Here is a 16,701-nt window from a genome sequence, read left to right as displayed (position 1 = left end):
CCACAAACAATTAAGTCTGTTTTTTCAGTAAGGCGAATAAAGGCTTAAAATCCTGGAGAAAACTTAGTGAGCATACTCCTTAAGCCTTTTGTGACAACATTGTGACAAATATGAGTTTGCTCTGTGCAATAGTACTAAGATTACAGAATAACTTTTAGAATTATTAAGGAAGAAATACTACAAAAATCTTTCTGTACTTGAATGTTTATTTTCTAATATCATCAGAGGAATGAAAACATTTGGAGGACTGTGTGATGACATAAATAAAGATAAACGTTCAATGTAAAATTATTGTGAAAAGATGCAGCTAAAGCAAAGGATTTGAAACTATCATTGTGGTAAGAAACCATCACTTTCTTTCCAACCTCAGTACTCAATTATTTAAAATATAAAATGGCAAGTATAGCTGAAAAAAATCAATATAAAATTATTCCTCAAGCTGACCTCCACTTATTAAAGCTATCAAAGATTTTTCAGGGTTGCTTCTTGAATAAAACAAGTTAAACAATTCAAGTTAACTGATCTCAATATCATCCATATCATACTGTATATAGACCTTGTACATATTATAACATGAACAACAGATTACAATGATTTTGTATACAGTACAACCCTGATTGATTTATCTCTTTGTATGAAGTTTTATACATATATTGTTTGGTACAGTGTGTTTTCTGTGACAAATGCTATCAAGCTACCAACTCAAGTCAAATGTGCACGATTTCCTTTGGATTCTCAAAGAAGGTGAAGATTTAAGTATATCTTCTTAAGTAGACTGGATACCTGAGTGGGAAGGAAGTACAACCACCAAAACACAAAACAAAGAAAAAATAGAAATGTGTCAGAAATGAACATTGGAAAATATCTGGCTTGAAAATAAAATGATTTTTTTTTTGGTGCTGTTGATGCTATTGTGTAAAAAAAGATGAAGAATGGGCATAGCTGGTGATGTAATGCTATGTTTTTTAACCAATACTTTTCTGGAATACAACTTTGAATTCTAGAAATATGAATGAAGATTTCCAAGGCCAAAATGGATAAAACAGCAGGTATAAACACATATATACAACAATTAAATTGTAGCTTCTGTGCATTACAGATGTTAGTTTTAAACTCTTTTACAAGGATAATGGTGCAGAAGAAAGGTTCAGTGACTTACTGTAGTTTAGCTATAGCTACAGGACTTGATTTTCTGCCAAAGTACTATGAAATGAAACAAAAGAGCAATGGAGTGTAAACAACAAAAGGTTAGCCATCTTATTACAGGAATATAAGCTTGCAAAGTGAACAAAGTAGAAATATGCACTTAAAGATATCTGATGCATTCAATAACCATCCCAGCATACCATCCTGATACAGGAAATATGGTTTGGTTAGGAAATATTCATTCAACCAGGACAAACAGAAAAGAAATGTGCAAAGAATTAGATATTGTAAATGTAAACTATTGTTTATTAGAAAAGAATTAGAAACAATATAAAGTGGGCATAACTGAAACATTAGATTCCTATTTTGTAGCACTGTACAAAAACTATTTCTTTAACATTGTTCCTACTGAACTGAGAAAGACAAAAAATATATGTTCTTACAACAGGCCCCACAATTACATCTGCAATGAAACGTTTTGTATAGACAATATCCCACTATAATACTATTTCCAGTTGTTTCTTTAGATCTGGAGAAGGAGGGCAACACCAGCCAAAGCCCATTTCGATGGATTTTCTTTGGTCTTCAGATTGAAGGTCCAAACATATGTGGGTCCTCTTTGCCTCGTTTTGTACACTGGACATGGATACACATTGCGAGTCTCCTGTTTATCTACAGGTATTGCTTTGATAAATATAACTGGTATCGATGGAGTCAGCTCCTTCAGTCTGGCATCAGTAATTATTCCAGCCTAAATAAAAAAAAAACAAGCATAAGATGGCTTTTGTATATTAATTCAGAATTCTCATTGTGGAAAAAATCAAAATCAAAATGATCACCTGGTATTCAAATTACAGACATCATTAACGTGTTAGAATGGCTACCAGTGACAATGATATAGAGTAAATAATACTGTAATAATACAATAAACTCATGAATGTTTCTGAAGACTAGCATTTGGAAATTGGTCAAAAACACAATTAGATGAAGGGAAGTTTAAGATGAAGCTGAAGGAGATATTAAATAAGAGCAAAGGTACGCATCTCAGACAAATGTTAAAAAGGCAACTTCTAGCAAAAAAGCATCAAGATTTTCTAGCCAGAGATTTGCAATCCAAATTTGACTGCAAACAATTTTGCAGCCTTCACTGTTTGGACAGAGAATTCCATGCATACATATGACTGCTGAATTACTCAGGAAATCCTAAATAGTAACCTTTAAATGCCCAAAAATGTATTCAGTGACATTTCTGCAAAACCTTCCTTCATGAATAAAATGATCCTTTTCCATCCTCATGTTTTCCTATTGTGTGACCAAGAATCAGGAGGAATGCAAAAGATTCAACAGAATTGAAAGAAGCATTTAGAAAAAGATATCAGCCTTCATCAGTGATACTATTCTTACACCTGCATACTGTATGACCTGTATCTTCAATGACAACTTACAGATGCTTCTCTTTTAAACTAACTGAGAGTTGGCCATCATGTCTCGTGTATAAGTATTGTAGCTTGTAAAACAGGTTAATTGGACAAATGCTAATCAGACAAATGCAGCTTTGCATTTCAGGGCCCATGAATTGCTATGGTTCTTGTTCCTAGATTGATGTGTGCTGTGGCACTAAGTATTACATACTGTACATTACAGACTGCCTTGAAATGGACGAATGAAGATGCACAGCAATCCTCCCATGTCTGCAGATCTGCAGTATGATGATCAAAAATGTTGTAGCAAACACAATACATGACCATGCATCAGCAGATTTTATGGTATTCACAATTGCTGAATTGACAGAATTATGAAGTTGTTTGACACCCCAGCTCAGCTATGAAATGGTTATATGTTGTTCAAGCTGGCTTCAAAGGTTTTCTCTTTTGCATTTCAGGTAGCCATGAGACATGAGTTGTATGCTAGATACTGGTATGCATCCTTCCAAGATTATTTGTTGAAAATTTAAGAGAGCTGGATGACTGAATATTCTAAATGTAAATTTAGATATTGCTGATACTGTCCAGCATTACTATGGTTACTCCAATAAGCAGTGTTGATAATATTTTACTGGATCTACACATAAAAAGTCTACACTTTAATTAAGTTACATCAAATGACATATTAGAAATGTGGAACATTATTTTAAAGTACTGTATAGGAATCTCCACCAAAATAGGGGGAACAATGAAAATAAGATGTCAGGTTTTAATTTAAAAGAAATAGGCAAGCTCATGTAAAAAAGGGCCCAACTCACCACTACATGTTTCAGTCATATTTAAAGAACAGCAAGTACCACATGAATTTTTGAGGTACATGATTCTGTTCATGTTTTACTATCTTTGCTTCAAACAAACAAAAAAATTGACACTTGAGAACTCCCTACTGCTATACGTTGCATGTAAAAATCTCATTAGTTTATGCAGTGTCATGAAATGAGACTCAAACAACTCACAATGTAATCTTTACAATTTAATCTATCCAGGAAGGATCAATATTATCTCATTAAGCTTACAAAAATAATTTATGACCACTGATTACATTAAGTCTATGTTTATTAAATCCTTCTTTAAAGTACTTTTAATTCAATAGAAATTTACCAAGGAGATACAGTAACAGTTTATAAGAAACACGTATCTCTAAGATTACCTCACAAACAACCACATGTGTCTGTAGGCTCATTACACAGTAGATCACATGCAGAAGTGAAAAATTAGGGCTACATGGAGGTGCAGTGGTGAGCGCTGCTGCCTCGCAGTGGGGGGATCCTGGGTTCACATGTTGGGGTGCTATCTGCATGAATGTTGCATGTTCTTCCTGTGCGTGATTGTGTCCGAGTGCACCCTGCAAAGGACTGGCATCCCATCCAGGGTGAATCCTGCTTTGCACCCAATTCTTCCCAGAATAGGCCCTGGGCCACAATGACTCTGAATCAGATAAGCAAGTATTCAAAGTGATGTGAAGAAATTGATGTGAAGTGAAAAATATACTTGAATTATGAGAGGAATTGATGATGGACAGATTTAACAAGCCCAAAGTGTAAATTTATCCAGGACATATATACAGTGCCATGGGATGTTTAATAACCAAATAGTCAGGACTTTGGCAAGACCTTGGCATAAATCTTATCTAAAAAAAACTGCATCTCCTTCAGAACAGTGTCCCCCTGGTCAGCATATTAGGACTCTGCTTAGAACTTCTGGTCCACGGGAAAAGCTGCCACCTTATAGCAGCAGCCCAATTTTCATTAGAGGCCTCCCATCCAAGTGCTTATTAGACCAGACTTGCAAAGGTACACAGCAAGATAATGGAGTTATGAAAACTAGTTGAATTTAAGTACACTCTAGATAAAAAATAATTTATTTATACTATAGCATCAAAAGAATTAAAGGGTTTAATTAAATGAAGTATCTGTTACATGTCATTCATCAGAATCTAATGAAAAAAATAAATCTGGTTTGTACCTTATGTTTGCATTGTTAAGAAAAAGAAAACCATCAGCCAGCATCAGCATACAGTATAGAAAAGCGTGTTTGCTTAACTGAATGTTACTCTGAAAGAATATTACCACCTTAAGGTGGTAATCATCAGCTTCAATTACATAAACTGAAAAACCCAAATGACTTCCGAGCTGAAAGGCATCATCTTGCAATCAAGTAATTATGACAGTTTCAAATTATAACTCATGCTCAAGATCAGATTTAAATACATCTAACTTTGTAAACTTTACTCTAGGTAAAGCAGTTATTTACATATACTGAAAAATTTCAGCTTCAAACAGTTAACGGACTTTTATTCATATTTTTCTGTTCATCCTGTCTGGAAATCACTGCTTTTTTTTAAACCAAGACCTGGTGTTTTTTTAGAAGCACCCTTTGACCAGATTCTATTAACGGTGAATCTCTGAGTGTAGTCAGCAGTACAATGTTTCACAAACAAGAAAACACATTTATTTTTAATACCAAGTCAAGTGACTTCACTTTTTTCTCTTTAGTAAATATCACATTAAGGGTAAGGTTTAAAGCTATAGAATTTTAGCTTTTGTTTTCTAACAAATACATCACTCAAAATGTCTATACGGAAACAGTTTCTTGATCCAAACTGTTTTTCTTAACACTGTAAATTCCAGCCTCCAACACAAAAAGGTGATTCTGCTTTTACAACAGACCAAAATTTGTCTTCTATTTCTCTCTGTGCTTTTGTGTTATAGATGTTAACGGCAGGTATTTATTTACCTGAAGCAATTTTGAAAAAGTGGGTCATCTGGCACCTTCATTAGTGAATTTAGATCACTCATAGCCCTTCGGGAGCCTGTTATGTTAGTGAAAAGCTTTTCCAACTTTCCTAAATTCAACCTTCAGTTTCTTCTGATGACTAATTGCTCAATACTCTTTGAAAATTATGCAGGTGACAAGAAAAAAAAAAGCACACAAATCTGTGTCACCAGTGTGAAGTGAGACATGTTAAGGGAATTCTAAATTAGGTTTGCAGTTTTATTAAGATCTATGTACAGTATGCTTAGCTAAGAGCAATGCAGCAATCTTTTTTATTTTCCAAAATGAATTAGTCTACGCTTTCATTCTTACATGTGATTTAGACTGCTTGGTACGTAACCAAGCAGGTAGTCTTGATAGGTAATAGACCTTATGGTGGTTTCTATAATTATCTGTTCTCAATGGAGTTCAGGAAGGTACTTTCATGCCTGTGAAGGCTTTCAAGTGACTGTGGTAATGCCCTTTGTACTCATACACATGAGTAACACCAGTGCTATAGTCTAGGGCTCAGCGGTGCCCGGCATGCTTGCCAAAGCTGGCACATTAAGACAGTTTACATGATTCACCATAACCTTTTCAGAGTTTCTCAAACTGCTCATTTGTATCAGAATAAAAGGAAACTGAAAGGATTAAATACAGGAGAAGCAAAAAAGGAAAATGTCAGTTTTAAATTGTCAGTTTTCTTCTTAATCTTTGCAACAGTAAAAATAAAAGCAAATCTTAAGGGTTCATAAACCAACAACAAAATGTTAGCCAAACTGAACCTGCAGTACCAAATGAATTTAGAATGACAAAAGCTTCACAATAGTTCCTTGGGGGCTAGATCTTCAAAGACCTAGAATGGAATTGCAGATAACTATTGTGACTTTCTCTTTGTTCTAGATCTTAGCCATTAGCTGAGAAAGGTATCTCAGAAATCTAATGTTGCTTTATAATGTACGTAGTTCTTTTAGGGAACATGTCAGTCAGCCAATAGACTGATCTATTGGGTTGTTCAGTACTCTTTGAAACAAAATTATGTACAGTAGGTAATGAGAAACAAATCCCAGAAATCTGTGCACAGGAATCTGGTCTATTGACTAATTGTTGGTTATCCATTAGACCAGAAAAGTATGATAGAGAGCTTTGCTAAAAAAATATTTTGCATACACTATAGTTGAAACAGTAGTGTGGGGGAAAGTAGCCACATACCTGGTAAGTAAATAAGCAATACTTGTGTATTCTTCCAAAACTCTAATTTAACGTAATCAACAACTGCAAATTATTGAGCTCAGAAAAAAATAAATGTACAATCATCAAAGACTCCTCTGACAGAAAACAGTGATAAATAGCAATCAATATGCAATACAATGTAATCTGTGTGCTTTTCTGAGAACATAAATTGCTCTACTAACCTTGTGAATGACAGAGCAATACATGAATGATGAAGAGGGAAATTCTTTTCTTAGGCTATAGACAGCCAAAAAGTTTTGCACATCAAATACTCTAAATACCCCTGCATTACATAAATAATAAATGTTATGTCTATTGCATTTTAAATGAAAATGGCTGGAAAAATAATTAAGCTGAATAGGTGTGATCCCTGTGCCTCCTTGCATTACTTGATTGGGAACCACAAATCATTGGAGACACCCTTTCCCAATCAATTCCATGTCCTGCATGCTTGTATTCCCGACAGAATAAAGAAATCTTAGACCTAACTGATACAGGGCAAATAGATCTTTTTCATGTGTTTTTAAAAAGACTGCTGTGATGTCTGAGGTCTGATATTTCTCCAAATTCTCAGGTTTAAATCAGCATTTGATTTACTCCCAATTATTTTATATTATTATTTTTAATAATAAATCATTTAGTGAGCAGAAGGAACTGGACTTTATGCTTCTCTTCCTCAACTTGCCAACTGACATTGCCATTGTCTTCTCCGTTTGGGATTATTGTGCACAAAGAACACAATATCTTGCCGAATATTATGATTTATTGTAAATGCATTTATTATATCCCACCGATTCAGATTTACATGTTCTAACCCATTTTCTTTTCAAAGCAATGCTGAGATACTCCAGATGGATCTGTGCTTAAATTCACCTTTACAGTTGGGTAGGCACAATTTTTTCCAGAAGATGTGAAGGCAACCCTTCATTTTATTTCTTTGTGTCCTTATAGAAAAATGAAAGGCGGAAGTATCATTTATTTATTTTCCACTTCAGGTGCTTTTACAGAATCACAAAAGGCTCTCAGTATTTTAGTGGACAAAAGTGCCTTTTAAGATTGTTTATATACAGATTGTATATGTGATTTTCCCCTACAGTTTCAAAACAATGAGTCATGCCATGACTAAATCAAAATACACAAACACAACACATTTCCACCACCAAATTTTTAATTGTAAATGACTGATTAATCTAAGTGTGATATTATGCGAGCTTGTGAGGCCTGTAGAAAACATTGGAACTGGCACTTGCAACTTACAGTACATTTATAATCACATCCTGAATATAAAATTACCAGCTCACTAAAAGGTCTGTTTACTTCCCTGTCAGACACTTGTTTGTAAATCATTTGGGGATTTTTGCACCGTCAAAACTTAAATACTTAACCTAATATTACTTCACGTAAAGTACAGTATATTTTGACTGCTGGATGTTTTTTTTTAATAGGTTTGTGATGTTTGTCTGCTGTTGTTTCTTTTTCACAAATGTGTTCAGACAACGGCATCAACAATCAGATACAGTAGCACATTGATGCTAATCTACCATATAAGAATAGCTCAGACATCAAACCTCATAAATACTTGCTTGAAATCAGGCTAGAACCTAGACCTAGAACCCAACTAGACAACTAAATGAGAACATCAATGAAAAGAAATATGCTTGCAAGTTTGATTTCACAATTGTTAGAACCATACCTGAGTGTCCCAGCGTGCCCCTTCCATGAACAGACCATGGACGTAGGCCCCCTCTCGGGGTGGGCTGCTGAAATCCTCTCGGTTTTTCTTGGTAACGTCACACTGAAGGCACATTTTGTCAAGGGGCCACTCATTCTTTCTAGCCATAGACTGCATGATGGCTGTAAGGAAGGACTGAGGATTAAAAAATCCTGCCAGCCACACGACTGACGGCAGGGCAAAGTCTGAGGTCCATGTTTCCAGCTCTTTTATCCGGTTGAGCAGGTCAACAAACCAACCAGCTAGCCCAGCCATAGATGGATAAGCACGTTTAGTCCAAGACTCAGGCACTTGGTCTAGGAAAATGGCATTCTGTAGGTTTTCCATGTCACTTGTCATTGTAAGTTCTCCCTAAAAGACAAAACAAGTTTAAAAGATTCTTCTTTTGGTAGTTATTGGTATCCACCAATATATAACACTTACTGAATGACCTATTTGCAAGATGATTCAGTGCTGCTAGGAACAGCTTTGTCATGGGGAATAGATCCTGAGAAAGCAGTGTGCAATTTTTATGTGACATTTCAAAACAAACTGTTAACAAAGTCTCCAGAAAAATGCATATATCCGCATATATACATAAAGATACAGTAGGTAAAAACAGAGACAGATTTTTCATGTCATTAAATGTTGTGTAACAAAATGAGAATCAAACAACCAGATAAAATGATTGAAATATCACCAAAATCACCATGGGAACCCTGAGTTAATTTTAAGTAAATGTCATCATAACAGTGTAAAATATTTCTTTATAAAAGCATTTTATTACATGATAATTTTAGTTTCTTATTACAGATTTTAGTATGGATCGAAATAAGCATTTAGAGACCTTTTTTATTAGCATTTCTTTGACTTAAGCGGTTCCCTTTGCTTTGATAGATTATTTGTAATTTCACAGTCTAGGAAAACAAAAACAAATGCTTTCTTTCCTTTTACTTGCAGTACATATGTTGTTCAGTTGTAACAGCTCTTGGCTCTCTTAGACTTTTTTTTCCTATAAAAAATGATTGCACTTTTTTTCAATAGCATTTTCAAGGTATTCACTCTACCCTGAATTTAATAAAAATAAGTGTAGCAACCATTGCTCATTCTGATGTTTTTTTTTTATGTAGCCCCCTTTCTTGTATATGCCCTTGGCTAATGCACACTCATTCATCACAGCGACCTCATTAACAGCTTACAGATGCAAACAGTAGCACAAGTGTGCTGGGAAAATGACACACACACATTCCTGGGTCTATACTTGTGAGAATTACAAAGAGTGTGCAGTTCTTTGGGATTAGAAATCCAAGATAAAAGTTACCAGGTAGAAAAACAGCAAAATCTGTACATGAATGGTTAAAGTTCAGAGGTTTACCAAGAAGAAGATGCCAATATTAATCAAATTCAGGAATGTGTACTACAGGAGACTCAAATTCAGTTCCTTGAGGACCTAGTGTCTTCTTTCTGTTTTTTCCCCAATCTGAATTAACTTCATTTTCTTACTCAGGAATATACAAGCTTTTTCTTCATGTTCTTTACAATCAATTACTCACAACTTTTAATTAATTAAAGTTAAAGTTATCTATAAATCTTATAAATCACCCCCTAGCCCAGGTTATTACAATTACACAATAAATTAAATGGTTATATAAATTTACTAGATTTAAATAATTATAAACGCTACATAACTAAAAGCTCAGATGATAAAAAAGCTGAAGAAACTAGGACCTCCATGAAATGAGTGTGAAACGCCTGTTATATTAAAAACTGACAACATAAAATAGAAATGTTTACAGTTTTAACTATAAATATTCCATCCTAAAAAGCACATCATGCATTTGATAATGCTGCTTCTATTAGTTTCTTAATTATGCTACTGTAAATCTTGCAAAACCTTGTTTTCTTCTGAATTGGAAGTTGAGAGTAATTTTTGCATATCTATAAGTACAAGCTGTATTTTCTGGGGTCTAATTTAGAAGCCACAGACCAAAGGAATGATCTGCAGTTTGTAATTTTGTTTGCCCAATTCTTTTCTGCAGTTGAAGGTACTGAAAGAAATACAACAAAACAGTTCTAGAAAGCACAATTACACAAGATTGCTTTATGCTAAAGCCAACACTTCCATCTTATATTTTAATAACATTTTAACAGGTTTTCTGCCATACCAGCTGCACATACTGTAGAAATTGCTTTTCACAGGCTTATTGGAGGTATTCAGCTTAGTCACACTGACATTTTTTGTGATGATGCATGTTTTTAATCAACACTGCATGCTTAAAATTTTTCAAAGTCTTTCCAATGTTTCACTAAAGCAATGTTGCTCAAAGTGACCTTTTTGATCCACTTCATTGCAGTACTATGCTATTCCAAACTACTAAATTGCTACATTGTTCCACAAATTATTAATTACATAATTGTGGAGATACTTGCAGCAATATTCTGCATTAGTACAGATTGAAAGGACCTAAGGTAGGTTAAGCCTGTACTAGAATTCACTGAAATTCATTTCATATTGCATTGTGGTGTATATATAAAGTGAACATCTAATTGCTAGATATCTTCATTTTTCCATTTCCCTTGGCAAAACATTAAACTTACCTTGAAATCCACATCTGAAACATATCAATACAGATACATTTAAATCTCTAGTGTTCTGTGTTAACATAGAATGACTAGTCACAGTATGATATATGTGGTGGCACTGATTCATTTGTTCAGTGACAGACCCAATCTCCACTGCCCCACCCAAAAAACTGTGTATGCCAAATATGGCAAATATAAACATTTTTTATACTGTAACCAAACATTTTTCACATGAAGGGGGTTATTCATAAAACCTACCATCTGTTTTGCCTTGGCAGTAACTCTTATTGTCTCTTTGTGCTTTTTTCCCCAGTTCATAAATAGGATTTACTGACATGGTAGTTGTCTATGGTAGTTGATTATCATGATGGAAAACAATACTTTCAAAACACCCCTTTTCCCTCATTTGCATATACTGAAAGTGATTTTTAAAAATGAGAATAGTAAATAGCTTTTACCAGCCTGGAAAATCCTGCATACTCATACAGGTATGGCAGTATCACTACAGTTTAGACAATGGGAAGAGTTTAATTTTGTTTTAGTACATTTTCTTATGATTAATATTGGCTGTTTGACATGATGATTTTATCAGTGTTAAGGTATGTATGTGTTGTTGTGTCAGCTAAACAGTGCAGCAATGTCTGGATTTTTTTGTGGTAACAGAAATCAGCTTGACTGAGAAAATTAAAGCTGTCAGGAGACAGAAGATTTATATAACCTCTCATTATCATTTTTTAACCCATACATTTAAAGTATAAAATGTTAATTTCTGTTTCCAATCATGACACTTGACAAATGCGTCATGTAAAAAAAAAAGAAAATAACTTCAAGTATAGAGAAATAGGGAAACAAACAACTAAACCTTGCAGAACTGTGCATGCCCTGTGCTGCATTTGAGTTGATTCACAAATAACCATAAAATCAAAGAAAGAAAGTTTCCCATTCACAGTCATGTTATAAGTAACCAATGCTGAACACAAACAAGTACTGGTCAGGCTTCAAATTGGAATGTCCCAGCAAACTACTACAAACTACTTCTGATAAATGTATTTCTGTAATGTCATAATGCCAATAAAATCGAGGCACTGATCATGTCATTGATACGGCAGATTCAGATCATACTCATGTAACAATGCTGGCACAGCATCACACAATTCCATAATTGGATTCCTTCAGCAAAAGCTAGAACTATGAATAGCAAATGAAGAAGCCATTGGCAGACAATCACCATCAAGTTATATGGACATACTGTAGTATTTTCACCCTAATGACCTTAAATTAGAGCTGGGCGATAATTTGATAACGATAATTATCGCAATATAATTTTCCTCGATATAATTTTAACAAAAGTTCGATAAATGTTTTAAATACATGTATGCTTGGCGCATGATATGCGCATGCGCACAAAATACTGCGCGAGTGCGCGTGCGTGTTGCAGACCGGGCAGCTAACGGATTTGTTTAATGTTTCTGCTGTTTGGCAAGTGATTGTTGTGTTCTTAAAATAAAAAGTTGTTTAATTTACCAGTTAGTTAACTGTCTGGTTTCTTCAACTTTCACTCAAGAGAAAAAATCTGCCTTTAAACTTGAAAGAAATAATGATTTGACATTTATCATGATAATTATCGATATCGACTGATATGGAAATTTTTATCGTGATAATGTTTTTGGTCATATGGCCCAGACCTACCTTAAATATGTCAAAATTTTCAGAAATGACACTGAGAAGTATTACTCCAGTGGTGCAGAATACATTTCTATCAGGCTTCGTAATTGGTCACGTAACACCTCCTTCATAGATTAATCCATATTTACTTATAGCAAAGTGATGAAGGGGAGTATACAGTACATAACAATGATATAATAAAATCTGTGTGTTGAAGGATACATTTGGTGGTGGAAGTCAGAGCATCAAACTGAAAGAACACAACTTTTGATCACTGGTGGCAATCTAACAGTATACAGGAACAGTGACAACCCAGTCTTTGTTTTCTTCTTGCAAGTTCAAGTCTGCCCCCACATTACACATTGTCTGACAGTTTTTGCAGCAGCAACAGATTCCACTCCTTCCATGGCCAAAACATTTGTCAGATTTCACTCCTATCGAGCACTTCTAGGATGAGATGTACTGTAGTGTCATTTCTGGAATCACATTCCAGTGGACACACTATGTGTTTTGCATTTACCGTTGTCACTCCTTGTGTAATAATATGTAGAGTAAAACCTAAAACCGAAAGAAGTGAATGTGTAAGCAAGCTATAAAAAATGTTTTAGGAGAGCTTAATCTATGGTAAAATTAGTTATTTTCTTGTACTTTATTTTACATAGTCTAATTTTAATAGCAGTAGAATATTTGATATTAACAGTGATACAAAAGATTAGATATGCAAAAAATGAAATGCCATATTTAAGCATTTTAATAGGTTAATACGCCACTACGTGTTTAACTTGCTAACAGCTTTAGGCAGGTTTGCATGTTTTTACAAATTAGCTTGCATTGAACATTTTTCAGCTCTTCCCCACAAGATGTACTAATGGATTATCTATTAGGACTCAAGGATTTTTCTCTCCTTATTTTGCTGAGTGACCATAAAGTTTAATTTGCTTTTTGTCCCAAAAGCCAAGCTGCCTGACATACAAGGGACACATTAAATAAATCAATATCGTTTATTTTTAGAAGACATCACAGATACCAAGTTCAATCCATCCCAGCATGATTTGGTGTTAATGACTTTTTTTTTAATTAAACTTATTGAAATTTTCAATAAGACTTTAGCAATAAAATGAGCTTTCCTGCCCTAGAAAAAGGCCTACATTTCCCCTATTTTCCCCAGTGAATAACATAATCATAATCTATGAATTTATTTAAAAATACCCAATTATTCTGATACACAGTGATAAATAGTTTAAGATGCCACTGTGGGTGAAATGACATTGAAACACTAATTGCAAACACAGTAGTTTTAAAACCAGTGTCCCTGTCACTATACTGGGACATTAGGACCCACATAGACCGCATGATGAGTGCCCCCTGCTGGCCCCACTAACACCTCTTCCAACAGCAACCTTAGTTTTTCCCAGGAGGTATCCCATCCAGGTACTGACCAGGCTCACACTGAGTTGCAGGGTGACAGGGCTGCTGTAGTAGTACTGTATCTTATATTACTTTATGTAAATGTATGTATTGTTTAGAATGCATACATTTACATAATGTTGGCACTGGCATTTAAGAATAAAAGAACTAGAAGAAAGGGTTGCTGTGTAGAGGAAAGAGAAAGTCTAGCCTCCATTTAAGCTAAAGCAAGGTTCCCGTTCTATTGCACATACACTGTCACTTCACAGCTTCAAACTGCTGTTTCTGGCATATGGTACTGTACCTCCGAGAGTATGAGATATGAGGCACAAATGAGCATCAAACACACTTCATCAAAAGACCTGTCCCTTGACCTGGGAGATTTACATAGATTTAAAAACAATAGTAGTTCATTTTACATTGTTTCTCACTTTACTTTAGAATAGATGTTATTGTGCTGACCTCTCAAATCATCTACTCTCTCTGCTCTGTTGCATCACTGAGCTTTAAAGAGCCTTCAATACCTTTTTACGTAGCAAAAATGATCAAGGAAACAGACTCACTGCCTCGGCCTTGTATACTGCTCATGAAAGTAATATGTCTTTGATTGGATGCATTGTTTCATTTGATGAGCTGCTTTTTGTCTTCCGAAAGACATTTGCACTAAAACACTTCTGACAGCTGCTATACAGTGCAGTTTCAGGTACAAAAGCCACACACTGTTAAATGTATAATAAAGCTGAATCATATTCAAAAGCATGACAACTTGGAAAAAAATGAATATAAATATATACACTGTAGCTGCCACTGCAAAATCAAAAGGGTGCCTGATTCAGAATTCTTATAATTAAAATAATTATTTGTTGTAACAGCTTGTAACATAAAGCCCTTCACTAGAAAATATATCTAGGAGACAGTAGAAACAATTGTTAAGAGGTTAAAGTATTCAACCATTTCTCTACACAAACAATGTTACCTTGTCACTACATTTTCCAAAAAGTCCAATCAGTCTTTAAGAGACTTCATCCTTGACAAAACCACAGAAAATACACATTTTCCTCCATTCCAAAACTTGCCTCCAACACTCAATAAATTAAATATCAGAATATTTGGGGGAAAAATGGCATAGTATGTGTATAATGAAATGGACCTTGTCTGTAATATTATGATGCATTACAATGATGTTAAAATACATAATCATTAGAAATGTTTAATCAAATCACTTAATATAATAATAAAATGAAAATAAAAAACCTGAGCCCTCAAACATCAGCACAACACCAGTGGAGCTGTGACACTTTAGACCATGACAAAATCTTTCCTTACCTTCAACCCCAGGTTTAGTTCTTTGAGGGAGCGCTTGATCTCTTGGGTAAGGATATTCATGCGTTCACACTCCTGGAAGGCCACAACTATGTAGGGTGTCCTATCTTCTGCCTTTGCCATCAGCTCTTGAATGTTAAACACATCAGGCAATTTCTCCAGGATTTCATCCAAAATGGTCTTCACCTGGTAGGAAAGGATACAAGAGTAACTGGGATCAAAGATAAAGCATTGTAAGTTTAGATCCTGACAGTTTTCTGAAAAATGAACCCTAGTTCTGCCTACTGCAATTTCCTTTGCTGACGGTGATTCAGTGTTCATTCACTTGGTCGACAATTGTGCATGGAAACAGTATTAATGCTGCTGCCATGCAAAGCCTGTTTCAACTACAAACACCTCTGACTATGAATGCTAAATGCAACCTGCTGAGTGAGGTCTGAACAGGGGCCATGACTGGAAATAATTTAGTCTTCCTGTTGGTTAATAAAAACATAGCAAAGTTAGAAATAGAGAACAAAATGTTTATTATCAAAGCCCTCTGGTCTTAAATGGAATGTGCTGTATCTCCTCCTGCAATTTTGTGAGACAACATGATAGTTAAGAGTGGGGTGGAGTAGAGAGATATAAAGGTGCCATGTAATGATAGATCTTTTTTATTAAGATACAAAGCAAAGCTGTCATCTGCAGAGTCTCAGCTTTAACAGCTAGACAGTGGCTTATGATGAAGAAAAAGTTTGAATTTCTTGTGACAGTGATGGCTCTGAAGAGGAATGACTCTTTATAGATACTGACAGAGACATGAATGAATGAAATAAGACTATAATGCTCAACAAAGGCCTTCTAGAGACACTTTCATCAGGTACCACAGCAAATGAACTATCAAGTGAGAGGACAAGAGCATTTATAGCAACACGCACTATCATTGACTCGGAGGGAGCAATTATTAGATGCATATATAGTACTTTATTTGACACTATATGCACCCTGATTTATCAGATTTATTTATTTACTTTTGGCTAACAAACCTTATTCTGTCCAGTTTTATTAATTCATAGTAGCCCTTAATGTCCAAGACAAATACATCAGTTTCAAATAGCTGAATACTAAACGATATGCTTTAAAAGTCAAATCTTTGTTTAATCTACTTTTGAAAGTATTTTTAAATGTTCTTTTTAAAAGCAGTGCAGCTTGTAGCACCTTATACTGTAATATTCCCTGGTGATTCATCAGCAGAAAAGCATTTTGACAGAGAAACATATTTTCTTTTAGGATTTATACCATTTTTTAAAAATGGGATGCTTCATGGCAATAACGTGTGCAATGAAATATTTAACTAATACTTTAAGATAGATAGAATTTCTACAGTATAGTGTTTTGCAAAAAATACTACTTTCC

At 34.7% G+C, this 16,701-nt stretch overlaps 1 protein-coding gene across 3 annotated transcripts in view; it reads right to left on the bottom strand.

Annotated features, from left to right (window-relative positions):
* Positions 1-1,431: 1,431 nt before the first annotated feature.
* dnah9 (dynein, axonemal, heavy chain 9) overlaps positions 1,432-16,701 on the bottom strand; it is a 146,143-nt gene continuing 130,873 nt past the window's right edge. For all 3 annotated transcript variants that reach the window (XM_006635123.3, XM_015356558.2, XM_015356557.2), the window contains 3 exons: positions 15,310-15,492; positions 8,311-8,700; positions 1,432-1,897 (listed from right to left, as the gene is read on the bottom strand). In XM_006635123.3, coding sequence (XP_006635186.2) covers positions 1,670-1,897; positions 8,311-8,700; positions 15,310-15,492 — 801 coding nt within the window. In that variant the 3' untranslated portion in view covers positions 1,432-1,669. The remainder of the gene's footprint in view (positions 1,898-8,310; positions 8,701-15,309; positions 15,493-16,701) is intronic.

The sequence above is a fragment of the Lepisosteus oculatus genome, chromosome 9 (assembly GCF_040954835.1).
Source record: "Lepisosteus oculatus isolate fLepOcu1 chromosome 9, fLepOcu1.hap2, whole genome shotgun sequence".
Taxonomy (NCBI): Eukaryota; Metazoa; Chordata; class Actinopteri; order Semionotiformes; family Lepisosteidae; genus Lepisosteus; species Lepisosteus oculatus.
This window is presented reverse-complemented; position numbering and strand designations above follow the sequence as displayed.